At 25.3% G+C, this 27,429-nt stretch overlaps 2 protein-coding genes across 10 annotated transcripts; one reads left to right on the top strand and one right to left on the bottom strand.

Annotated features, from left to right (window-relative positions):
• Positions 1-204: 204 nt before the first annotated feature.
• On the bottom strand, positions 205-27,429 carry LOC112684540 (unconventional myosin-IXa-like). Of its 9 annotated transcripts, none has more exons than XM_025556111.1 (32): positions 27,116-27,216; positions 25,844-26,201; positions 25,539-25,782; positions 25,127-25,402; positions 24,955-25,049; positions 23,987-24,149; positions 23,767-23,902; positions 23,516-23,706; positions 23,275-23,450; positions 23,014-23,214; positions 22,783-22,918; positions 22,018-22,216; positions 21,880-21,949; positions 21,021-21,068; positions 19,547-19,778; positions 19,322-19,479; positions 19,028-19,253; positions 18,761-18,961; positions 18,625-18,695; positions 18,468-18,545; positions 18,319-18,401; positions 17,421-17,652; positions 15,244-15,494; positions 14,677-14,963; positions 2,689-2,865; positions 2,347-2,632; positions 2,024-2,256; positions 1,866-1,943; positions 1,583-1,779; positions 1,267-1,522; positions 1,030-1,213; positions 205-734 (listed from the first exon to the last, which is right to left on the bottom strand). In XM_025556111.1, exons 2-32 carry the CDS (start codon positions 26,155-26,157, stop codon positions 631-633), a joined length of 5,583 nt encoding a protein of 1,860 aa, XP_025411896.1. In that variant the 5' UTR covers positions 26,158-26,201; positions 27,116-27,216; the 3' UTR covers positions 205-630. The 9 variants fall into 9 exon arrangements, with proteins under 9 accessions (XP_025411896.1, XP_025411895.1, XP_025411894.1 ...); XM_025556110.1 differs by lacking the exon at positions 21,021-21,068 and adding an exon at positions 20,512-20,763 and having other exon boundaries at positions 18,468-18,542; XM_025556105.1 differs by lacking the exons at positions 21,021-21,068; positions 27,116-27,216 and adding exons at positions 20,512-20,763; positions 27,392-27,429 and having other exon boundaries at positions 631-734.
• On the top strand, positions 7,556-14,155 carry LOC112684541 (microsomal glutathione S-transferase 1-like). Its single transcript, XM_025556113.1, has 3 exons — positions 7,556-7,693; positions 13,731-13,816; positions 13,897-14,155. Exons 1-3 carry the CDS (start codon positions 7,556-7,558, stop codon positions 14,144-14,146), a joined length of 474 nt encoding a protein of 157 aa, XP_025411898.1. The 3' UTR covers positions 14,147-14,155.

Genomic DNA, 27,429 nt, shown 5'->3' with positions numbered 1-27,429 from the left:
TGATAAAAAAAAAAAAAAAAAAAATAATACCTTAACATAAAATGATTTTTTGTAAATTATTAAGTCATGGTAAATAAATGAAAAAACTATAACAAATAGTTTTCATCGTATAGTAAAATAATTACTTATTATTTACATACAAGTATTTATATATAAAAAACTAGTGATTAAGATAATATTAATAATAAACAAGATGTTTAGGAAGTTGTCAAATTAAATTAAAATAATTCACATTTATGTAACAGAAAAAATTAATTTGTGATATCAACTACATAAATGGAGTTTTATAGGACTATTAACAAAGAACAGAAGTATTAAATAACCACAACTCTAATCTGAGTAACAGTCTTTACACGTTGAAAAACGATTTTTTTTTTTTTTAAAGGCTACTAAAAAAAATTAATAGTAATTAAAAAAATAATAAAATAACAATAACATAGCACCGACTAACCAACATACAATGGAAAAATATATATTACAAAATAACAAAGTTATACAAAAGTAACAGCCTTTGGGACAACTTAAGTATTTCATTAAGTCTTAAATAATAAAATATTTACATTAAACATTTTTCTAAAAAAGTTTAATGTATTTTTTTAAATGCATTATAAAGAAATACATTTTTTATTTTCAAACCATTATTGGATCTTCATCACTATCCAATGTATTATTGTTTGAACGTTTGGCTTTTTTTGTAGTATTCTTTAGTTTGGCTTTCCGACAACCAAGAGTAGCTAGAAAAAATTAAGATATAAAATATAGTTGCCAATAAAAGTATACTCTTATATTTTTGATCTATAACAGATTAACAAGTACAAGTAAGACTATGGAACTGGTTGAAGAGTATATTGTATCTTTAACAATTGAGAGCATAAAATCAAGCCTAAAATATCACTAATGAAGCATTTATTTTTCATAACATTCAGTAATATAAATAATTAATCACAAATATTAATAGCGTTTTCTTTTAGTACAGATTGTACAAAATTTATTTATTTTATTGTATTTTCAGTTAAATTAAAAACTTACTTGCATCTACATCATCTAAACTTCCGTCATCAGTTGATAAAAGATCGTCATCTGAATTTGTACGCCGTAAACTTGGTAAATTAGATGTTAAAAAGTCTTTCTCTTTCTTAATTTCTTGAATCTGTCCAACCAACAATTTTTCTTCTTCATCCATTTTACTTGGACCTTCAGTTGGTCCATAAACCTAAAATATTCAATACATTAGTGGTAATTTAAATTCTTTAATAAAGTACATACTTTTGAAATACGTAATGAGGACAATCTATGTGAAGCTGTGTGATGAGCAGTGTCTAAGGTATCAATGTCAGCTAATGTTGATTTGATCTTATCCATTTGATGGCTAATAATAGAGCTAATACAAAGTGTTTGTTGTTCAATATCTCTCAGCGATTCTTGTGCAGGAACTAATTTATTTGTTCTTAATACACATGGTGCAAATACAATTGCCAATGAACTAGCATTCATACGGTTAACATTTTCGTGCAATGCAACTCTGTATAAATATAATTTTATTTAAATATTGTATAACTCAAAACTATGTGAATTGAAATACCTTGCAAGATGAAAAACAAGTCTTTCCATTAGATCATAATTGACCTTTGGTAATTTTTTTAAAATATTAAACAATGTAGAAACACGATCTTCCGAGAGACTAGCAGCACGAATAAAATCGTCGTAACAATCAAATGTTAATAATGGTTCAGGCATTTCTCGTAAAAATGATTTCAATACGCTAGCTAACACATGAACCTGAAAAATAGTTTAATATACAATAGATATTTATATAATTTATAGAAACAAATATATGTGTATATATTTTTTAAAACTAAAAATACCTGATATTTCTCCAACTCAATTTTGCTTACATCACTGTTATCAATAATTTCTTTAAGTTCATTTACACGAGTGGTAAGCTGAAATAAGTTATCAAAATCACTTCTTATTTATTAGTTACTAATATATAATAAACCAATGAATTTGATTAAAAACTTACACCAGGTTTACGGTAAATGCCTTCGGTATACATTCCATACATTTCTATAATAGTAATAAGACCTTCAACAACAGCTGGCACTTTACCCATGCTTAGATCAAGTTCTCCTAAAGGACGTCCAAAAACTTTTCCTTTAATCATACTTTTTGATTGCATGTTAGAAGAGTTCATGTCTTTTAAACACTCTTGATTTGCACGAGAATAACATTTTTTATGGCACGTCAATTTACAATCTAAAAAAAAAATGTAATAATATAAATTTATTTTAAAAAAACATAATTGTTTAATGTATAATAACTGAAATAATTCTATGATATACTCACTTCGACAAACCAAACTCCTTTCAATTGGCCACAAAAAGAATGAAGTACAAACTTCACAAGCTGTAGGAATATTTATCATACTCATTTGTAACACATGTCCACCATGATTAATATGGTCTTCAGACTTCTGTTTTTTCTCTTTTTTACGTTTTGTTTTACTAGGCTTTTCTGTGTCTACACGATTTTGATTCATAAACTCATTCAGAAAACCTCGAAATGCATTAACACATAGTGTCACTGGAAAATCATCTTGAATTTTCTCATTTCCACATACAGTCTCAATAACCTAAACATTATCCAACATAAATTTGTGTATTCAAACTAAAAATATTAATAATTTACATGTAAAAAGTTCGCAATTAAATCTTTGTATTTAATATTGAGTACTTGGCCATTCCCTTGCTTGTTAGCCACACTGTAAGTTGCTAATAGGTTTTCTTTAAATTCACGTAAAGCTTGTTTAAATATTCTATCAACTTGAGATGGTTTTTTAACTTCTTCGCGCTCAATTTTGTATAACTAAAAAATATTAATTAGTTTTATAATTACTAAATAAAAAATTATAACGAATTTTACATTTTTTAAGAAAACTCAAATCAAATAAATAACAATACATTTAAAAGTAGATCAATATTATTACAATATACATACATATATAGTGATGTAAATTTGTATAATAATAATAATAATAATAATAAAAATAACGAATAATATTGTATTATACACGCAGTATAAAATTATTTTATATAACGGTGTTAAATTTTGATTCATTTTTTTTTATTTATTTATCAATGTTTAAATATTTTATACTACTATTATTTTTTAATATTTTATATTAATGTGTAGATGTAATGTCGTATTGAAGAACAAAAACAGAACTGTAACTGTCAGACCTACGAAAGTATTTTGATTCACGTTTATTCAAATTAATTATTTTTTTTAATTATTAATTTTTACTTATTTACTTCATAAGATCATTCATTGTTACTCTTTATTTTAATTTTTAATAATAAAATTCAGTATTTTCAAATGGAAAATGGATATTAGTTGAGTTAATCAAGTCGAAGTTTTGTAAGCAATTTCAAATTTATCTTAATCTAGGATTTTGATTTTTATACGTATAAAATATGTATAGTAAGTTGTAATAGTTTTACAGGCATTTTATAGTTTATATGAAATAATATGTAATGACTCAGTAGGCATATTAATAATAATAACATATTATATAACTCTACCCAATTATAAAAAAAATTGAATTTTTCAATTTTATAAAAAAAAAAATATAACATAGTAAATCGCGTGGCCTAAAGTTGTAGGTATACCACTTGTAATATAGTTGATATGTTTCGTTACATATCAACATTACAATGCTCATAACGGTCACGCACGATGGTACTGATTACACAGTAGTAAAGATAAACAACAGCTACTATAAAGTACAAGACACTACAAGTTTTTATAAATAATAAAATTGTCAATATTTATAGCTGGCCTATAATTGTAGACCAAGCGCTTAACGAAGGGCTAAGAATCCAAAGAATAGATAAGAAAATGAAATATACAAAAATATTGTTCAGTATAAAGAAATAAGTATCAAAATTAACTACAGAGCAAAATAATATAGGAAAATTAATTTAAAAATTATTTTATATTGAATTACATAAAAAAATTTAAAAATCGGAAAAAGTGATGATATGCAGTATGATTAACATATTAGAATCTTTTTTAACATTGCTTTTGAAAATAAGTCAGAGAGGGCAATTGAATACCTAAACACACAAATGGAGATGGGAAAATATTATTTAAAAATTTTGGGAAACATTTTTTAAAATTTAGTAAAGAATATAAATATCTTCAAAAAATTAACTTTAAAAAACATTGTGGCATTTCAAAGAAGAATTCAGAGCAAAAATAGTAGTACCCTTAAAATAAAACGCAATTTTTCTTTTATAAATTATTACAGTTTTACGTTTATATTACGTGGTATATTTATTAGCAAGGTGGGTATTTGTATATATGATATGATATATATGATATGTGTGTGTGGGTGTGTGTACGTTACGGTGAATGACGAAAAATAATAATTTAATTCATTCACTGGTAAATATAGTTGATATCCACTTTTAGTTTGTATGAGTAAATTTTTACGTCAACTACCGATAAAAAATTAAACAAATGGTTATTGTTGTATTTATATCATATATTATTAACAACTTATTTTCACATATAAATGAACCATAACATTTTGAATTACAAAGTTTGCCTAAAGAACGACAAGCACATTTATTATTTTTTACATTTAGTTTTGCAGTGACATCAATGATACTATTGAGTGCACAAAATACTGCTCAAATCAGCTGCTTCTCGAAGAGTAAGCTCTTTTTCTTTGATGAATTTAGGTATATCAAGAAGTAATGATTATTAGATATCTTATGCAAAGCATAATTATAGATATTATAAATCTACCTAATGTAAAACTTTACAGCAGAAACACATATAAGTTGTGTTATAGTCGAATTTTATTATATACAACATTTACCAATTTGTTTAGTGAATATCGAAAATCTCTATTTTGTATTTAAATTTACGATAATTTCCGGTTAATGACATAATTTTCATGTTTTACATTATTTACCGTTACAGTAGTGTTCGGGAAAAACATTCAAAGTCAAAAAATTTATAATTAACAATTATATATTTTATTAAAATATATAAATATTTTCTTAAAAAATAATAATAAAAATTATTATTTTTTAAAGTTTATGCAAAATATAACCATTAAATTTTAATTTTAGAATTCTGAAAATTCAAAATTTTTAACTAAGCAAGTTTTTCTGATTAATAAAGATACAGTAATATAAATAAATAAATTGATTCTTAGCAAAAATTAGATTTTTTTATAAAATTATTGATTTTTATATACAAAAAAGAAATGTCCTAGATTTTAACTTTGAACAACAAACATTTAATAATTTAATAACATCGACAGGAATATTTGATTAAAATCAATAATTGAAGAAAAAATACACGCAACACCTAAAACCTCTGTATATTCGTATTATTTTATATTTTATATCAATATTGTATAGTAAAATATACATATATAATGCATATAGTATATACACGAATAATAATAACCCTTTTTATCAATATTGAGTAAAAACTTATAACTATAAAACACAAGGATTATAATAAACCATCTACTATTGGGAAAATGGTTCAAACAGAAACAGTTACTTATTAAATATTTTATTAAATAAAACAAAATATAAATTTATATATATAATTTTAAATTTATATAAAATGTTTTCCTAATTTTAGTTTTACATATTAAGTTATGCTTACAAGAGATAGTGACAAAATTAACTAAATTAAAACCAATTTGATTACTCTAAATATATTTTGATAAAAATAATTTTCAATATTATTGATTTTTGATCGATTTTTAGTATAAGATTAAAGATTATAAAAGGCATAATAAGCAAAATGGTTAACAAAACAAATAGGCTAATTACAAGTTTGAGTTGCCAAAACATCATAGCACCCTCAGAGATTTGTTCAAAGGGGAAGAGAGGGTAAAATTCCCTTTTTTATTTCAACCAGGTCATGGTTCTATAAGCTCTAGAATGTTTTCTTATAATATTTAATGGAGTGCTTAAAGAAGAAAAATAGTAATTTTTAGCACGTAGCGTCAAAATAATATGCCACCCCTAGAATATAGGGCCTCAAGAATCACAGATCCTTCATTTACTGTAACTCTTGCTTCCACTTGAACCGGTGGCGTTGAACTACTTTTTAGTAAGAGATAAAAACATATATTTTAACCACCTACCTATATGTATCATGTATTAAGTAGGTACCTTATTACCTAATAGTTACTGGCTAATAAGTGTCAGTTTTTTCAAAATTAGGTAGACCCAGTATCCACTCTCCTAATTTTAGGTGGTGCAAATGCACCAATTTAAGTACATATTCGATACCATTGACTTGAACCAAAATGTAAGTACATTTTATACCTATTACTTAATGCTCAACAAGTCTTTTTCTTGCACTCATCACCTTCGTTAGTCTTTTATAATTTAAAATTCATATTATCTAGTTTCCAATTTAACAAAAACCTTTTCTTTCTTTTATGGGATATTCTTATCCTGATTTACAACTTCTTTCAAGTTTCGCAATACAATAGATTATGTACCTATTTAAGTAAATCGACTTTCTTTATTACGTAAAAATATTATACGAAAATGATTTAAGTTATGCAACATATATTTTAGAGCTAGATTATAACCTAACCTCGATTATACTCGTATTTAATGATACTGCAGAAGATCTTATTTGATTGGTATATATAGTAAATAGAAGATAAAATCAGAGATGCATTCGAATTTAAATAATACAAGCATTTCATTTTCAATGTTAATTTATTTCAAACAATAATTTTATGTTATAATTATATATATATTATATATTATATAATCAGTATATACTAAAAAAAATAAAGCTTAAATTAGAATAGTTTTTTTGAATTCAGTAGTTTATAAAACCGTTTAAAATAATAAATTTACTTTTTATTAATTTCTTGTGTTCCTATTAATTTAGTTTACATTTACAAAACTTAATGGACAATTTGATAAATATTCACAAAAAAATTAACAAGAATTATTAAAATTGGCGAAAAAGTAATAGATAATAATAATAGGAATCTAAAAACATAAAATATGTGCCAATCAGTCCAGAGGTCAACCAACTTATGAAATTTACCAAAAAACATTTTTCAAACTATATATTCCTAATAAATAAAAAAAAAAAAACTCCAATTTCCTTTCCCATAGACATTATAATATAATGTATATTATACTATTTATCAACATCAAATAAAACATTTTTTTTTATTTAATTAGTTACGATAATTATTTTTATTCATGAACGATTATAGTCTAAATGAATTTGAAAAGTTAACTTGTAACAAATCAATAATTCGAAAGATCATTTTTAAATTAAAAATATAGAACGTCGAACAATGGAAGGGGAAGTTGTATGTAGGTCGATACTAGTTGGTAAAAAGAGGTGGTAAAAGCGTACAATATTCAACAACCAGAAAAAACTAATTCTCATTCGAGGTTTGCATGCAGACGTAGTTATACTATATACTTATAATATTAACAGTATTACAATTTATTAAAAAATAAGTATCAACATTTTAAGTTAGATGTCAGATTCGACTACAATGGGACTATTTATGATGTCCAATCCAGTGTTTGAATGCTATGCATTTTACAGTAGCATTCTAATACTAAAAATGATTATGATGTCTTTTCTTACAGTTCATCAGAGGTTCAGAAAAAAAGTAAGATACAATATCATGTGACATTACTTTATATTAAAAATTATAAGTATTTGTTTTATTTTATGAGAACAATAAAAAAAAAAAAATTACGTAGCATATAACTCTAAAAATTAATTTACAACTAAATTTAAGTTAATTTTAATTTAATTTGAATTTTAAAAATGTTCAAATGGTATATATCCTATTATCTTAAGATTTGTTTTAATATAATTTATAAATGTTGCTATTTAACTTGAAATTTTAAAAAATAAATTAAATTAAATAAAAATATCTCAACTATTTTTATTTTTTTATTTTCGTTTTAAATTGGACTGCATTTTAAAAGCCAACAATTTGTTAGAATTGGTTTTTCTTTTCTAATTTAATTTTATAAAATATGATATTATAAAAGCTTTTACATTGTAAGACATTCACCCAAGTGGGCGTATCCAAGTTGGGTCCGACTATAAAAACCAAAACATACTTGTTCGGTCCGACCACTACGAAAATAAAACCTATCTGTAACTTATAAATATTGATACACTTGATAATGTTAAAAAATTAATAGATTTGAGTATGTAAAAAACTCTATCATTTAAATTTTTACCAATTGTGTACATTTTTAATTTTTTTAATAATTTAATTTATTTATTTATCATATACTAGTATTCTAATTTTCAATTAATAATTATATACTATATATAAGAAACTAAAAAAAAAAAAAAAATCATACTCGTGTTCTAATTTATAGGTAACTGACAGTCCTAAGTCTGTAAAAATGAAACGGGATAGTCGAATTGCACTTGGATTGATAAAAGGTTATGGTCGAACTGCACTCGTTCAAAAAAAAGAGTTAAATTGGAAAACGATTTAAAAATATTAGTAATATTTCTGTTGAAGAACGCTACGGCGTACTTATTTAATGGCATTATATGTTAGTTCTTACCAATTAGATAACGCAGATAATATTATTGTCGCCAATATGTTTAAAATAATTATTGAAAAGTGCAATGAATTTGGTTTAATATTTATGCTAAATTTATTTTTAGCAGATTTTGAACAAGCAATCTATAATGCGATCAATGAAATGTTTCCTTTATGTAAAATAATAGGTTGTAAATTCCATTTATCACAATAATGATATCGTAAAATACAAAATTTAGAACTTTCAACTGATAACAAATCTAAAACAGAAATTGGAAATTGCTTCGTAATATATTTGGTTTATGTTTTTTAAATGCAGTTGAAGTTGGCGAATATTATACAGATGATTTTATGTCAATTATCCCAGAAAATCACACTGTTTAAGAATTTAGTGACTATTTAGTTGATAATTATATTTCTGACGAAGGACTTTTTCCGCCTCATATTTGGGCTTCAGATAAGATTTCTAGTCAAAGAACTATTAATGCATGCGAAGTTTAATAAATCATTTTCATCACCACATCCAAATATATTTGTATTTATTGATGTTTTAACACAATTACAATTCAACACCTATATTTTAAGGCAGAACACTGGCACAAGACCATCAATAACACGGTACCAGAAAAAAAAAATAATATTCAAAAATATATTGACTTAGGTTATTAACCTAACCTATATACTTAGAAGCGTATTACCAGGGAAGAATTTTTGAATACAGTTAGTCATTACTATAAAAAATGATCGAAATGACAAAAAAAGAATTATAATAATGACGATAGTTAAATCTGATGATTAAAAAAAAAATGTATAGTATAATGTATAATATAACAATTATAATGTAAATATATATAATTAACATAGTGTGATGTATAAAACAATTAATTTTAACCACGCCAATGATTACTAAATGATACTAAATGTAACTAAATAAAATATATCTAACCCCTTCAAATGCATGATCATTTTATTGAAATACTTTTTTAAGCCCAAGTGCAGTTTGACCATTACCTGTTTTTTACCCGAGTGCAGTTTGACCATTACCTTTTTTAAACCCAAGTTCAATTCGACTAAAATAAATGCAATTAGTTTTATAAATGCTTCTTTTCACATACTTTCTTTGTTTTTATTCCATTGCTTCTACATTTGATATACGTTTCTGATTGAATTTCTACTTATACATCAATAAAATTATAGATATTAGGATGATTAGAATAGAATGATGAATTTAAGTATGAATGAAAACTTTCACAGCCGTTAGTGGTTCAGTTACAGCTAGCAGAAAACTGTACCCAAATATTTGGAGGAAACATAGTTGGTAAATTGTAAACCCAATCATCTATATCGGGCAGTATTGCTTAAAAGGCAACTGCAAAACAATCAATGACGTTGTCAAAATCCAAAAATGGCAAACCAAAAAAAAAATTTTAAATAATAACTTTCATCTGTATTTGTGTTATACATTTTCGTGAGTCCTAAACTTTGAATTTTCCTCCACCAACTTTGTCCTAAATGAAATCGACATCCTCTTATTTTTGCATTAGGGAAGACTTCTGCTACAGCACTGAGGATAGCTTATTCAAAATCTATAACAACTTTAGTAGGAGAGCACGTTAGACCAATGGACATGGAATGGCGAATTAACCCCAGGCCGCAATTAACTTGGTGATAAAATATGACCGGGACGCAATTCACCGGTCTCCAATACGTTAATGACACGTCGGGCCGCAATTCACCTATAGCCACAAGAATAGTACTTGTAAAATTGTGCGACCCAACTAAGTGTACTACCTGAAAGATACTGGGACCCAATTAGTGAACGCCGACCAAAGCAACCTTACTTAACCTAAATCTTACGCCATCATAGAATTAATGAATTATCATAGAATAAATGAAAAATGCAAACATTTGAATGCTAATAGCCAAAACAGAATATTTAATTTGTTTCAGTAGGATGAATCAATAGTGCATAAAATACTATTATTTAATTATTTAATAAATCTTAACACATGTATAATAAAGATCAATAGATCTATTCGAGATATTATAAATAGATAATAAATAAGATTTTTGCAATTAAGTTATTCTAAACATGATTTGACTCTAAATTTCAATAATTTAAATATCTTTAAATTTGATCTAAATATGTATAGTTTATAAGGAAAATTTAAATTAATAATTATACAAATCAAACCAATAATATAATTCACAATAATTTTAGTTAAGTACATAGCTGAAGGGTATTGCAAACGGACTGTTTTTAAAGAGTTCAGTATAGGCAATAATATTAGTGAATGGAGGTGAGCATTATGTGTGCGTACTAAATTATTAGTGTTGGTGAGGAGGACCAGCGACAAGGATTAAATTAAATTACGAAATAATTTCAGATTATACCTAATCGTCATCAATCAAAGATACAGGTCTATTCAGCGATAGTAACAAATTCTTTGGTGTATACATAAAAATATAAAATATAAACTATACTCGTTTTTTATTATGTAGATAGATATAAAATTAATATTATGTACCGAGGTAATAGCAGAAGCTGGAAAATAAATTATAATAAAAAAAAACCATCTTTATTAGAAGAGAAAATTAAATTTTAAATAACTGCGGATTAATTAATTTTGGCAAAACAAAAAACTTTGAAAACTGTAATTCCATTTTGTTTTCTCAGAATATATCATCCTGCAGGCCAGACGGTCATATGTGGTCAGGGGTGATTCGTCCTGAGCATAGATTTGCATAGGGAGCCCGGTATATGAACACATAAAGTGAATAAAAAAGAAACAAAAATACATGGTTTTATACAAACTGGGCACATATCTTTTAAATTTTATAGATTTCATGTAGATATCTGTAAAAATTATTTAAAATGTAATTTATTATAGAGTAGGCAATTTTGTTTCACACATTCCTATAGTGACTTACCGTGTTTTTATGCAATTTTTTTTCGTAAGGGTAAAATATACCTTATCTTTTTCTTATTATTTCCCAAACTATTATCCATAAAGTTATTATTAAAAATATTTTAATTAATTTTTAAACAATAAAATTGTTAAAAACTGTAGTTAGTTAGTGTATAGAATATAAATATATAGAATAATATACTACTGCCAGCCGTTCATAGGTGCAACTAGGGTTTTATTTTTGATGGATATTCTTTTTTAGTATTACTGGTAAATAACTCTCACTTTTCAATTTTTATCTTTATCTATTATTTGAAGGAAGGATAAATAAATATTTAAGGAGGCTAAGCCCTTCTATCCCCCAACTAATTGTGCCTATGCAGCTGTAAGAGATAAGAGTAAAATTTCAAATTGAAAATTTTTTATAAAATATAATACAAGATATATATATTTTACGATAATAGTACGAATACCGGTGAAACATAGGATATACATTATTGCATGATCAAACACCGAATGATTTTAGAAGTTCGGACTTTTACCAACGAGTTTTAGTAAATCTTAGGATTAATAATCAATGATTATAAAAGTCCGAAATTATATATTTTTTCAAATTCTATGATAATTCTTACTTGTATTTATTCTTGTGCATTTGTGTTGATATCAATAGTTTTAATTTAATTTTTGATTATGATACGAATTATAATAAAAGTTTTAATCATTGTTTCTTCAATGATTATGATTTGGAACAGATTTAATAGAAGATTAATTTAATAAATTGATATCGGGGCCAATTACAGGAAGTAATTTTACAAGCAGTATTCATTTTACAACTGTCGCAATTAGTATTACGAGTATACACAGTATTCAATATGTCGCTTACAATATAATTTTATGAAATTTTAAATGGTGTTGTGGAGTTAAAAAATAACAAAAATAATTTTTATTTAACTGAAGAAAAATATATATCTTTAAGAGAAGTTAAAGTAACTAAATCTGTTAATGTGAAAAAAAACAGTTTATTATCGGCGACTTGAACGGTTTGATATTGTTAATATTACTGGTGAAAAAAAACTGATTTTTCTGATGAATGATGACTTCGAAGTAATGCATTATTATGTTCGGTATAATGAGTTATATTATGCTCATATTGCAACAAGCCATGCAGGTAGAAACCGTACTATGTATGAAGTTAATAGCATATACAAACATTTTAACATTGAGTCAATTTATAAGGATAGAATTATCACAGAATTGGAAAAATATATAATTTCGGACTTTTACAATCATTGATTGTTAATCCTAAGATTTACAAAAACTCGTTGGTAAAAGCCCGAACTCCTAAAATCATTCGGGGTTTGACCAAGTAATAATGTATATCCTAGGTTTTACCGGTACTCCTACTATTACCATAACATATATATATATATATATATATATATATATATATATAACTCGCATATAGACGCCATGACTGCGATTAATTCATGGAACTTGTTTTTGTTGTACGACTATTTTGGGGTACAATATAAAAATTATATAATACTAACTGATGAGGCGCTTCTGCACGCGGCACGTGCACATACAAGTCATCGCCGCAATATCGCACAAGAATAAAATAAAACTATCAACAATACATGAATCCAGTGTCGTAAAAACCGGGAGTGCAAAAGATGCATTTCACACAGACCCCGAGCCTCGAACTAAGTATTATGGAACTTCAAGAGGTCAAATACTCAAAAACGTTTGATGATTAGGGGTCTCATGGTTTTGATTCATACACGGGTTTCGGTGGTCTAGTTACGGCACTACATGTATCATTTGTATGTACTTTTTGTCAATCCCACTGATCAACCTAATAAAGCGATAAGATTTATAAAAAGTGAATTCGTAATTTTGTCTTCATGAGATCGATCAGACCACATTTCAAGTTTTTAATTTCAATTTTAAATAATTAACATTTAAAATTTTTGAATTTTTACAACATTCAAATCTAAATGTGTAGGATTTACCATATAGATCAAAATTTGGAAAATTGGACTAAAAATCTCAAGAACACAAAATAAAAAATTTAGAACAATTTTCAAGTCTTATCGCATTTTCTGTCGATTAATATAATTGAGAAAAGATAGGTATGTTTTGGTTGAAATAATGGACCGTTTGCAATTCCCTTAAAAGTGTAAACTATTATTTAATTTACTGGCCAATTATTTTTGTAATAATAGGTTTTTATAAGCCCAGAAGATACTGCAATTAGCAAAGGAGGTGGTGAAGTTAAATATGATGATCCTGATATTGAAAGAGTAAGAAGGTAAAGTCATAAAACAATGTATATTACTAACTATTACAAGTATATGTAAATTTAATAATATTAATGTTTTTTTTTTTCAGAGCGCATTTAAACGACTTGGAAAATATACCTATATTTTTGATCACTGGATTTCTTTTAGTAGCCAGTAATCCTCCAGAAATGTTAGCAAATAATTTATTTAGAATTTATACCTTGATAAGAATAATGCATACACTTTCTTATGCAGTGTTTGTACTACCACAACCCACAAGAGCAGTCTGTTTTATTTCAGGTGTAATCATAAACATTATTATGATAGTATATGTTATTTTAAATATGCATCATTTTTAAATTATATACTTATGAATAAATGATTATGTTTTTTGCACAAACTAAAATGTTTTATATTATTAATTAATTACTCATATAATTTTCTTAAATATATTAATTTGGTATTTTTTATTTTAAATATGTTATTTTCCGTTTTAATTGAAATATAGTGTTGCTCTAGTATATCTAAGGTTTAATTCATTACTAATTTATAAATAAATTAATATACTTCAATTTTATAATAATTAAACAATACAATTGTCATTTTTAATAGAATTTATTATTGCACAATTATAAAATAGGAAAAAACTAATAAATTCAAAAAAATTTATCATTTTCATTCATTTGAAAATAAATCAGAAAATTATACTTCATGGGTACTAGTATGACAACTTGACATAAAAAATATACTACCTATCTATACATTCATTACCAGTATCTGAGAAATGAAATTACTGAGGATAAATTGGTATTTAACAATTTTAAAAGTTAAATTTTAGTTATTAATTAATAAGATAATAATAATTTAAGAATAACAATTATGAACTTACCTTTTTGGTTATGAAATCTTGCATCATTTTCAGTTCACGTACATCAGATATAATCTTGTCGGTACGATCAGTGAATTCTGATGTACCAGTTAAACTGAATTTTCCTATTGTAGAGTTGTTTTGATTATTTGCTAGGTTTGGTGTTATATGAGCTTTATTTCCAGCAGATGCAGGTTTTCTATGTTTCCGCCGATTAGTTGGTCGATTACCTCCATTTTGTTGTATACATGGCATTTGAAGTACACCACCATTTTGAATGCATTTAGTATGAAATAATTTTTTACAATCTACAATATGAAATAATACATTATTATTATATATCTTTATGAATAGCTACATATTTTATTTTTTTTTTATCTCTAGAAATTTTAAACATTTTTTAAATAAATTTTATAGTTAAAATGTATTATAACTGACTGTTTATTATAAATTATGTATATCAAACTATAAAAATCATATTTAAATTAAAAACATAGATAAAATACATCTTATAAAAACAAAATTTACCTTTTTTAATTCAAATGACTAAGAACCTACAGAATAATTCTATAAAATAAACATATTTACCTGAACATTTGTGCCCTTGAGTTAAGAATGCATCCATTAATTTATTACAGTAAGTACATTTATCTTGGGGAGTAAATCGTCCTAATTTCCTAAAACGGTGTCCAGCTATTGTAAACATGGTTGTGCCTTTCCATTCCAAAAGTTCGTAAGATGGTGAATATGTCAATTTAGGTTCTTCTATTTTTTCTGTGTGTGTAGTTGAACCATCACTATTTCTTCTTTTTAATTCATTATCATTTAAAATGGAAGATCTGTTAAAAAGACATAAATATATATATGTATATATTATGGTGGCCCTCAGTTATAATAAAAAAAAAATTATATTTTTGATTTTTCACTCCCTCATATATCTATTATTTTACGTGGAAAATTATAGAGTATCAAATATTTAATTTATTTAAAGTTTTTAATATTTCACGGATTTTCAAATATATCAGAATAACAATTGAAGCGCTCGGCCGAACAACGGGACAAGCGCCACTGAGTGCATTTTACAATAGACGCGTTTAAAATATTACGGACCATTTCTGTCCATGTTGGTTGAACATTGCACGTAGCTCGTTGTTCCATCCGTCTTCTCTTAATCAACTTACCTTAATGTAATAATATTCATTGAGTCTACTAATCGGACAAAATATAATAATAAATGATAAATGCAATAATGCCGAGACTGGCGCTTGTCCCGTTGTTCGGCCGAGCGCTTCAATTGATGATATGACAAAATATCCAATGTAAAAATGATAAAAAATTAAATTTTCTAAAAAAAATTTAAGTATAAATCGTATTGTATATAATTTTAATACAAGTATATAAATTAACTTAATAATTTCAATAATGGTTAACTTTAGATGCCCTTAGTTACCGAGGTGTGGCAATTAATTACAAGAATTTATTTCTAATTTAATTACTAATATCTAACTAATATCTTGAAAATTTGTTAAAGTAAATTTCACAAGCTTATACCTAAGTCTGCCAAGTTTGATAGTGATCGGTGTTAGATTTTATGCTTTGCGATTTTTAAAAGTTAGTGTAGTGTCATGACGTACAAAAATGTATGACATGAAAATTTTTTTTCGACAATTGATTTGCGAGGCCTTCCTTGAACAAATTTAGAGTAAAGGGCGTGACTGAATAAATTTGATTATCATGGCAGATGAAAGCAGGTTATATCAATATGACCTGAAACTCGTTAAAAGAGCAAACAGTGGGTTGGAAAGAGGGAGAGCATCCCACAAAAGTCTGGATGTTTCAAAACCAAATTAAGACAATGCTCATCTGTTTCTTCAATATTTAAGATATTGTGCATCAAGAATTTCTTCCTAATGGTCAAACAGTAACTTAGGTAGTTTACATTGAAGTTTGTAAGTGATTGTGCCATAGAATGTCTCTTGTGAGGCCGGAATTATCTAAAAATGGTTGGATCCTTCACTATGACAATGTGCCTGCTCACACATCAACAGTTTTTAACCAGTAGGAACATAAAAACACTACCCCATCACCCCTACAGCCCTGAAATGGCTCCACTAAACTTATGAATATTTCCAAAGTCGAAGGAACAAATGAAAGGACATGGCTATGGGGATTTGGAGAACATTCAACGTGCTGTAACATTAGTGTTGAAGAATTTAACTTCTAGAGACTTCCAGGGGTGCTTCCAGGAATGGGAAGAATGTTAGACCAAGTGTGTTAGACTCAGAGAAGAATGCTGTGAAGGCATAAGTGCATAAATCATATAGATACTAAATAAATGTTTTAAAATTAAATATTCTTGTTATTAAATTGCCACACTTCATAAGGGAGGGAAAGAAGTTAAATATTTTTAATTTCTCACACCTCTAGTTTTTACATTTTTATTATTTTATTGAATCATTATGTGAAAAGGGTTAGTAATCATGATCTAATGCAACTCAAATTTCTATCTTATAATAATGAACAATATGTGAGGGTGAGAAATCAAAAATATTAATTTTTTTTATGTATTTTTTAATATATGTAAATATGTTTAAAAAAAATAAAACATACACGGAATTAAAATCTTGATAGTAAAAATAAATGGACATTAACTAACTTAAAACTTAATAAAAATATATTACATTGGTTTGATTATAAAAACTTAAGTACTTTTTATTTTTGTAATAATTGTGATTAAACAACTAAATTCAAATAATTATTCTTACTCAGGTGCTGGTTCAGTATTAGACACACGCAAACGATTCAATAATCGTAAAGGAGCTATTGGTTCAGAAGTGACATGTGGAGTTCTAGTTAGTAAAGTTCGTTTGTTAGATGAGTCACTAGTTCGCTCTCTTCGTCTCCAAACAACTGGTGGTTTCATATGAGTGTCATCTAACTCACTATCACTAAATGCAGTTCCTTCAAGAGTTGGTCCATCAGTTTTAACAGAACATTCTAGTTTAGAAATGAAAAATTGAATTCATTTAAATTGTTTTTGATTTAACTAAAGTATTTAGTTGAAAATAAGCTGTTTATAACTACACCGTCTTATATGACATTGCTGTAAACATGACTAACATAATCCCAGTTAACTTCAGTTAGTTTGATAAATTGGATATAACGTCAATTTATAATAATCTGAACAATAATTTTAAACACAACTTCTGTATACTGATTTATTAAATAAAAAAAAAATTAAAAAATTTAAAAAAATTGGAGACATTTTATTTGTGTAAAAATGGGAATGGTAGCTGTAAAGATGAATTAATATACATATAATTTTAATATTTATATAACGAGAGGATAAATCTATTAGGTATAAATATATTTAATTATCTTTATTCATATAAAATTATTTGTATGAATATGAAAAATTTACAGTGATAATTTAAAGAAAAACTGAAAATCTAAATTTTTATTTGTCAAATATATTTTGCGACATTTAACAATAATTGTTTGTACATTTAATTTTCCAACGATAAAATAAAATATTCCAATATACTTTTTTAAGGAAGTAGAACAGCTCAACAATGGTTGTTTGATAAATAATATGATAAGATAACTACCTTCATCAGCTAAAATATTAATGTAAATTATAAAATTATTAGTTAAAACTAATACCTTTGAGTACATCAGTTGGATTGGATTCTATTCTTAAACGGCGAGCTGAAACTTTCCTTTTAGGGACTTTAAATTTATCATCTCTACATAAATAAAAAAGAATAAGTTATTAATAACAAAAAAGGACAAAAATATTGACATCATTATACTTAATGTTATTGGTTGTTTTAGATTGTATGAATGGGTCAGCCTCCGATTCACTGTCTCCTTTTGTACCTCCACTACTTCTATGAATGAAATAATTATACATTTTAATATTTAAAAAGGGTACTATATAATTATTATGTAATAATCATTATTAATTACTCAGAGTCATGCAATTCCTCTTGACTAGATTCTTTGGAATTGGTAATTTGTGGTGCTGATATACTCTTTCTCTGAAAATATTATAGTTGTTAGTTATAGTTGTATTCAATCGTAAAATTTTTATAGAAATAATTACAGTATTTTTTAGTTTTGTAAATTTTTGCCGTGCTAAATAACCTCGAGAATGAGCTTGTAGTGTAATAACGCTTTGTCGTAAATTCTTATACCAACTTGATACTCTGTGTTTCCGCCATACCGATTGTATATAAACAGCAGCTGATTCATCCATTCTCATTTTGTTAACTAATCTTTGAGCTAAAATCATTCTCCACCAAGACTACAATAAAATAATCCATTTATTACAAATAAAACAATAAAAAAAAATAAATAATAAAATCAATACTTGTAATGTTTCTGTAGCCCACGTAATCCTGAGAAACTGTCTCCTTTGTAATAATGTCCGAAACCAACGTTGTATAGTTACAATACTTGCCATTATTTGTTGGTGAAGTCTATAGTCTAGTTTTGATTTTTCACATTCACGTAAAAATACCTTGGACTCACCAATTTGATAATTTTCTCGATCTAAATTTAATGTTTGCAAAAAGTTTCGTACATCCTGAGGATTACTGTAACAAGTAATAATTTATTTAATAAAAACTTGATACAATATTAATATTATTTAATAAATATCAACCTATTTAGTCCTTTGGGTAATAATATTCGATAAAGTTGTACAAATTCTTCATAACTAAGTCGTACATTATACCCAGCTTGACGAATTCTAACAGTTTCTAACATTCCTGTATATCGTAATTGTCTTTGAACCGTATCATGATCAAACATATTTGCAACCTTAGTATGAATATTAAATTTATGTATAAAATACTTCTTCAAGAAATTAAAAACAAAAAAAACTTACTTTATTACTATTGCTTTTAATACATCGAATAAAAAATGGATTAGCTTGATTAAGAGTTTCCATAAGACTATTTAAAGACATTTGGAATTGAGCAGTAACAGTAAGTGGCTGTTTACGTGCTTTACTGCTAATTGAACCCTGTATTTGTATTCGTCCAGCAAGTGTTTTTACACTTTGAAGATTTTTTAACCCTTTATTACCACGATCTTTTGGTCTAAAAGATTTATTTTTCCTATAACATAAAATAGTTATATCAACATATGTTATAATATAAAAAGTAATTTTTACATTATGAGTGTAAAAAATTAAATACTTATTCCAACTAATTAAATCATTAATAATTTGAAGGAAAAAAAAGCGCAAGACTAATGAATACTTTGAAGGCTTTAAAATGAATGTTAGTAGAGGAAATAATAATTAAATTAAGATTAACTGTTTTAAATTATATCTTACATTTGTAGTTTAAGTTTTGACCATGAGCTTACAATTTTAATTAATATTTTAATAAAATGTTATACTATCAACAAAAACTTATAAAAAGAAGAATTTTGTAAATATAAATTAAAAAAAATATTAATAATCATAATTATAATTTTGAGGTATAATAAATTAATTTTATCAAATCAAAACTTTTATTGATTTTAACTGATAAAAAAATATGCAAACCATGCACATGCTAAGTTAATAAAAATATCATAAACCATGCTTAATAATATCTTTATGTTTTAAGTGAAGAAGATATATTAAAAAAATATATTTACTAAATTAATAGTAATTAGTATTATATTGAACATTTATTATTTTATAAAATAATTTAATATTATATTATACAGTAATATTTAAGTATTATTGTTTATTTATTGCACAGTGAAAATCAAATTTTTTTTCCCATTTCTATAGTATTAAAAATTTCCGAAACCATCCGAACACCAATGTCTTATCATGTTTAAAAGTTAGAAACATACATAACAATTTGCGTAGCTCGTTCAATGACTTTATCTTCATCAGCAGATTTGCAATCAGAGAGAGTTTTTAAATCTTCTTTATTAATATTTTTATTAGAATTAAAAGTTTCTAAGTTGGTTAATTTATTGAAAACCGATTGATTTTTATATGTATTTTGTTCGTTGTTTGGGATAGATGATAATTTTTTGCCCACATTAAGAACATATCCACCTCCATAAGATGTGGAAGTTTTAGGAAATTTTGAAGTGTACCTGGAAATATTATGTTAAATAACAAAATACTAATTTGATTTGTATAAATCATCATGACAAAAAATATTAATAAAAAAATTACAATACAGAACTAAATAATAAAAATGTATAATACATTTATTTGTGATTTAAATCGAAATTTAAAAATAAACAATATTTTATTCAAAATTAATACGTAAAAATAAAAATAAAACAAATTCAATAACAAAATTATAACTTCTTACTATGTTCATTCATAGTATTATAATTAAACTTACACTATACGATTAATGGTGAGATTTACCGAAGACATTGTAACCAGATGGCTGAATGCAGCAAAAAAATTAAATTAATATACATTAATTGATAATTTAATATATATTAAGTGTTTAAAAATATAAGAACGATAAATTTATATAATTTCATGTCATAAATTTTAATCATATTGTAATATTTAAAATATACCATTTTTTTTTTAAATCAAATTTTTATCAAATGATTAATATACATACTTACAAACACACACATACACACACAAACATATATATTTGATTATATTATTACAAATTTTATATCTGGTTTTAAGTTGATTGCGTTGATTTAAAGTATTTATAATATTCTATTTAAATTTTATTATTATAGGAATATTATTATTAATATTTTATTTGGGTACAAACTGAATATATTGCATACATATACATACATACTAGCAAATATATATAAACTAGTAATGAAATATTGCCAAATTAGAAAAAGCAAAAGTTTAAATTTCAAAAATATTTAATATTCTAGTTTTTAGAAAAAATCTCATTATTATCTGAAAATTCCTTCAGTCAGGAGACATAATATAAAAATTTAATTAAATACATTCATTAAAATCTATTAGAGAACATCTGACAGTTAAATCAAGCACTAATACTTAGTTAGTAGCCAAGTAAAATTTAAATATTAATACTTTCGCTCTAATAAAATTTAAATAGATTATTATTAATGCTTTAAATTGATTCAATCAGCTTAAAATAAAATGTTAATTTTGTAATAATATGACTAAGTATATAATTTTTGATATCATATTTATGCTTATGCCTATTCAGAGTTGATTTAATAATAATTATATTATTAAAATAAAATAATTACCTGATTAAACTATCATTTTGTAAGCTGTTTCGAAAACGTAAAGAAATACTAGATGCTTTTACACCATCAACTAGAATTTAATATTATAATTAATATTATTTTATAATATTTGATATAATACTCTAATAAAAATGTTACCTCGGCTTTGTCTATGTCTACGACCAGCTTCTTGAAATGAAAAATAACCCCTAAAAAATGCTCTTACAATAGCCCAACGAAACACAGCAACAGGATCTGCACCAACAAGTTCTCGAACAAATGCCATGCTACTGTTTTTTAACACGCCAACAATATCTTGCCGCATAAGATCTAAATTTTTTTCTCTCATTTCAAAAACCTTTAATAAATAAAAAATGCATGAGTTTATCATTTAAAAATTCTTCTATAAATTATGATTGTACCTCCTCGATGAACTAATCAAGAATAAAAAAGTATATTTAGGTAGTTTTACCCTCCCTCATACTTTAAACTTTAACTTCCAACATAATATTTAGAAAAATAGAATAATAACGGAGAAAAAAAAATTATACAAATTAAAACTGAAATATGAAAACATTTTTACTTTTGTTTTTTAATTGAATGATTTCATTGTAAATTAAAATATTTTATATAATCCCTAAAAGTTAATGTTATAAATAATATATGTTGTAAAATTTAGTTAAAAATGTATACATTTTTTTTTTTTTTTTTTTAAAAACAGTACATTATTAAGTATAAAACTAAAAATTAATAATTTCAAGCATTCATAAATTTTAATTACAACTTTACTACGAATGACAATTTTTATGCACAGATAATCCTAACTGTAAATTTTAATTAATACCTAAACCTAATTATTATACTTTATTTTCCATAGAATTAAATATATTAAAATTTATACAAATAAAAAACAATATATATTACTTGATATTTAACTCTTCCAGCATAATGTTTAACAATAAAAGCATTTTCTTTACGTTGTGGCATTTCATAAAACTTATTTTCCTTATGAACAGAATTAAATTTTTGTAAAAGTGTATCTGAAGATGAGCCAGGAAAACTGAAAATTTTTTTTTTTTTTAATAATATAAAACTAAATAAAATGTAAGTATATTAACTAATGAAATTGAAATTATAATTATTACAACTACTAACTTGCATTGATCATCTAAAACACACAACAAACCATTAGGTTTGCCTTCAATCATCTGCAAACATCCAGTATTATCAAGAAAGTCTATATCACTCCACTTAATTCCTTCTTTACGATATTCTTCTTGTTCATATTTAAACACATGTTGATTGAAATAATACTGAAGATGTTCATTTGCATAATTAATGCAAAATTGTTCAAAACTAAAGAAACATTATATTAATCATTAAATATCTTAACTCTTCAATAAATCTTTAATTTACCTATTGGAAGCCCCAAAATCTTCAAATCCAAATATATCTAACACTCCGATTGAATTTCCTTGGTGATCTCTTAAAGTATCTTTTTTAGAAAGTAAAGCATGGTTTACTTGTAGTACAATCCAATCAAATAAAGCTCCATATAGACATTTTGCCATCGCATCTCTAGCTGCTACAGCCTATAATGATATTAAAATAAAATAATTGTTATAAAATAATATAAATAATAAAAATATGAAATTACCTCTGGTAATTTGTAATTAATAACTAATGTTTCCCCAGATGCTTTAGCACGTTTTGCAGTTAAAGCAGCTAAAAGAGTTTCTTGTTTTACTCTAAGAAGTTGTGATATTAAAAAAACTATTTCAGGGTTACGTACAGCAACCGCTTCGTCATGATGGTATGCAGATTTTCGAGGTTGAAAATCAACATTACCTAAAATATGAAAGAAATAAAGTTAATAAAATAACGGTTAAAATAATTAGTAGTATTGACCTAATAATAAAACTGCTGAAAGAACTGCAAATAATCTACGTTGTTTCTCTGGGGTAAAACCAACCATTTCCATAGATTGTTTTAACCTAGAGAATTCATACTTTTCATCTAAATTCCTTAAAGTATAACAGCCACTCTAAAATTTATAAATATACAAAAAATTAATATAACAAAACATTTTTTTTTTTTTTTTCATTAAAAATCATTTAACTGTACTTACTCCATTCAAATAATTATAATATTCTACACGATGTAAATGTAGTGATTCTTTCTCCAAATCACTTGCTCCGTTTAAAAGATAATAAAACACATGATAATTACGTTCATTTTGTCCTTGAGAACAAATTCTGGATTTTTCTAAAAGATATTTTTGAACAACCGCACTAAAAACAAAAAGTGTTTAATATTTATGAAATATTTTTTATAATACATGTTAAATTATAACTTATTTAATATGTATCTTGAATTATTCGATTACAAAAATAATTTATTAAATTAAGGGCCATTCAAGATTGATATATTTCAGTGGTTGGAGGCATAATATAAAAAAATATTTTTTTAAAAAGATTAAAGATCATTGGTACTTAAAAATAATTATAAGTTAAAAAATAATTTCACATAGATGCTTGCAGCAGTAAAAAATCTTAACACCAATGAAATAACTAACTTTTATACTTAATACTGATTGATAACTAATAATATATTTCAACTAGAATAAGATTTTGAGAACACTCATGGGTAAAAAGATTATATTAATACTACTATCTAATTACTTATTATATCCAAAATAGCAGGATTCTAAATGTATCAAAAACCAATCTGTCAGGTATCTAACCTAGTCTTATCTTATTCTGGCAGCAATGTAGATGCTAATAATTATAACTAGACATTTATAATCTAGAACAATTGTAATATAATGGTTACAACACAATGTTTCCAGACCAAAAACAAATAAGTGAATAACTGATATCGAATAATAGAACAATCTAATAATCTAACAAAAATATTTTTAATGAAATCTATACAAGTTAAATTATTTCATAACAAATAAAATGTATAATTGTATAAAAAATAAAAAAATAAATTATGTATTATCCTTTTCCCTTAGTATGGCCCTGATTAGAAAATAAATAAATATAATTTAAACATTTAAATATATAATTTTAAATATAATTATAAAATACTTACCCATGTACCATCCCATTTTCTTTATAATTAACTTGAATAAATTTACCAAACCTACTAGAGTTATTATTATGGGCAGTCTTCGCATTACCAAATGCCTAGAAAATAAAACATTTATTTAAATATTACTAAACAATTTTAAAAAGAAATTTATTACTAAACAAAACAAACTTACTTCTAATACTGGACCAGCACTAAGTATAGTTTGTTCTACTCCACTACCATGACTACCTTTTTGACTTAGAGCAGTAAGATGATGTAAAAGAAAATTAGTAGATTCTGTTTTGCCACTACCACTTTCTCCACTTATCACTATGCATTGATTACGTCTTTCCCTTAGCATACAATGATATGCAGCGTCAGCAATGGCAAATATATGAGGAGGCAGCTCTGTACCAAGCCTTTGGTTTTGATAAAGTTTAACATACTTTGGATTATAAATGGGATGGAACTAATAAAATAAATAAATGCACAAATATTTTAAATATTTTTATTCGTTTAATAGATAAATCTTATGAAGAATTTATTAATTATATAATTTTTTTGTAAATTAAAAGAGGGTTTAAATAAATCTTCTCAATACATACCTTAAAAGGATTAACTGCAATTAAAATAGAACCAACATATGTATAAATATGCCCAGCCAAAAATCTAGCTCTGAGATTGTCTAAAAGTGTTTGTTCATTGAGATCAGGAAGTTGACAAAGGTCTGGATACTCTCGATCTTGGGGTTGATACAGAAATCTATAGAAATAGTCCCTTATAAGTTGTGGGTCCATAGTAAAACCATCAGACCATAAACTATCAGATAGTTTTTCTCTTAAATAAAATCTGAAAAATATAGTAATTGAATGTAATTAAATATATAGAACAGTAATTACTTTATATATACCTATAATATTCTTCTTGTTGAGTATGCCTACGAGGTTGAGGCCATAAAAGCATGACAGCTACAGGACATTCTGTAGGACCAAGTCTGCGTTCTTTACATTCTCGACCAAGAGCATCACCAACCACCTCAGCGAGTTCAAATCCACCACTATAACTGTTTCCACAACCTCCTGATAAAGAAAGTCTTTCGACTATACAGCTGACAATCTCATCAGAAGTAGTTTGTTTGCTAGCTTCTACACTAAGTGCTTCGTAGCATTGTGATAAAGCTCCCACAAATACTTGCACTATATACCTTTGGTTGCCTTCACCCATGACATTTAAAGTTCATGCTCTATCAATAATGTGGCATCGCTTTTCTATAAAAAAATAAAATAATTATTTAGATCCATAAAAAAAAAAAATTAAAAATCAGATCAAAAACTATTTAACAAAACTAACACTTAATAAATAGTTAACACTTTACAATATTATATATAATGATAATTTACAAATACTAAAAAACAGCTAACTAATTTTAAGTATATAATCCAAATAATAGAATGAATTTGCTCAAGGTTATATTAATTATTACATTTAAGAACAATGCAAAAATATGAATATCTCTATTAAATATTTAAAAAAAAAAATATTTTTCATAGGTATTCAACAGAGTATTATTTAAAATAAATGCATTAGTAAATTGGCTTAAATTGATTATGCAGTATGTTTGACAAGTTACTGGTTTTTTTTTTAAGTTGGCTATTATTGGATTATGATATTTTGCATTTCTATCTAAATATTTATGAAGACTTGTATTAATATCATAAGGAATATTTCTTAAACATAAACCTACATACACGTTTTTGTTAAATTTCTAAATATTAGAATTTGTAATACTTAGAGCAAATAATACTTTGAATATTACTTATTCAAAAAATATTTATTAATGTCAAAATAATTTAGAAAAATTAATCAACTTTATAACAAAAGTTACCTACTTAGTGTTTAACTATGTGTTTATATGTCTATTGTATAATATAAATTACTAAGATCTATGACAGCTTCCAGTTACACGGTTTAATATGATTGACATAATAAGCTTTCACAATAAATATGAAAATGTTATAATCGGAACTGTAAACGTTAAAATGAATAGTTGTTTGGTAAAACATAACAATAATAGATTTTAAGAACTTAAGAAAATGTACATTATTATTTTCAATACATAAGTATATAATGTGCTAACAAATATATATTGATTTAAAAGGAAAATAATAGTTATAGGCCATACTAGCAAACAACCGAGTACCGTATACGTCATTTATTCAATGATCGTTAGCTACAAGCAAAAGCTGAGTTAAGATTGATTAATGATAAGACAATAGTTTTGATATTAACCGAGCATATTGATTGAAAAATTTAACTTGTTGACATAATGACACTATGATATACACTAACACTCGATGTAAAATTCACACGAGGCAACAAGCCTCTGAATACGAAAGTAAATAAATTTCGCGAACTATTTACTAACAGAAACAAATGATAATGATATAAATTTACTCACTTGTTGGCGTTTTTCATGTATTATATATATATATATAT

The sequence above is a fragment of the Sipha flava genome, unplaced genomic scaffold (assembly GCF_003268045.1).
Source record: "Sipha flava isolate LNK unplaced genomic scaffold, YSA_version1 252_pilon_pilon, whole genome shotgun sequence".
Taxonomy (NCBI): domain Eukaryota; kingdom Metazoa; phylum Arthropoda; class Insecta; order Hemiptera; family Aphididae; genus Sipha; species Sipha flava.
This window is presented reverse-complemented; position numbering and strand designations above follow the sequence as displayed.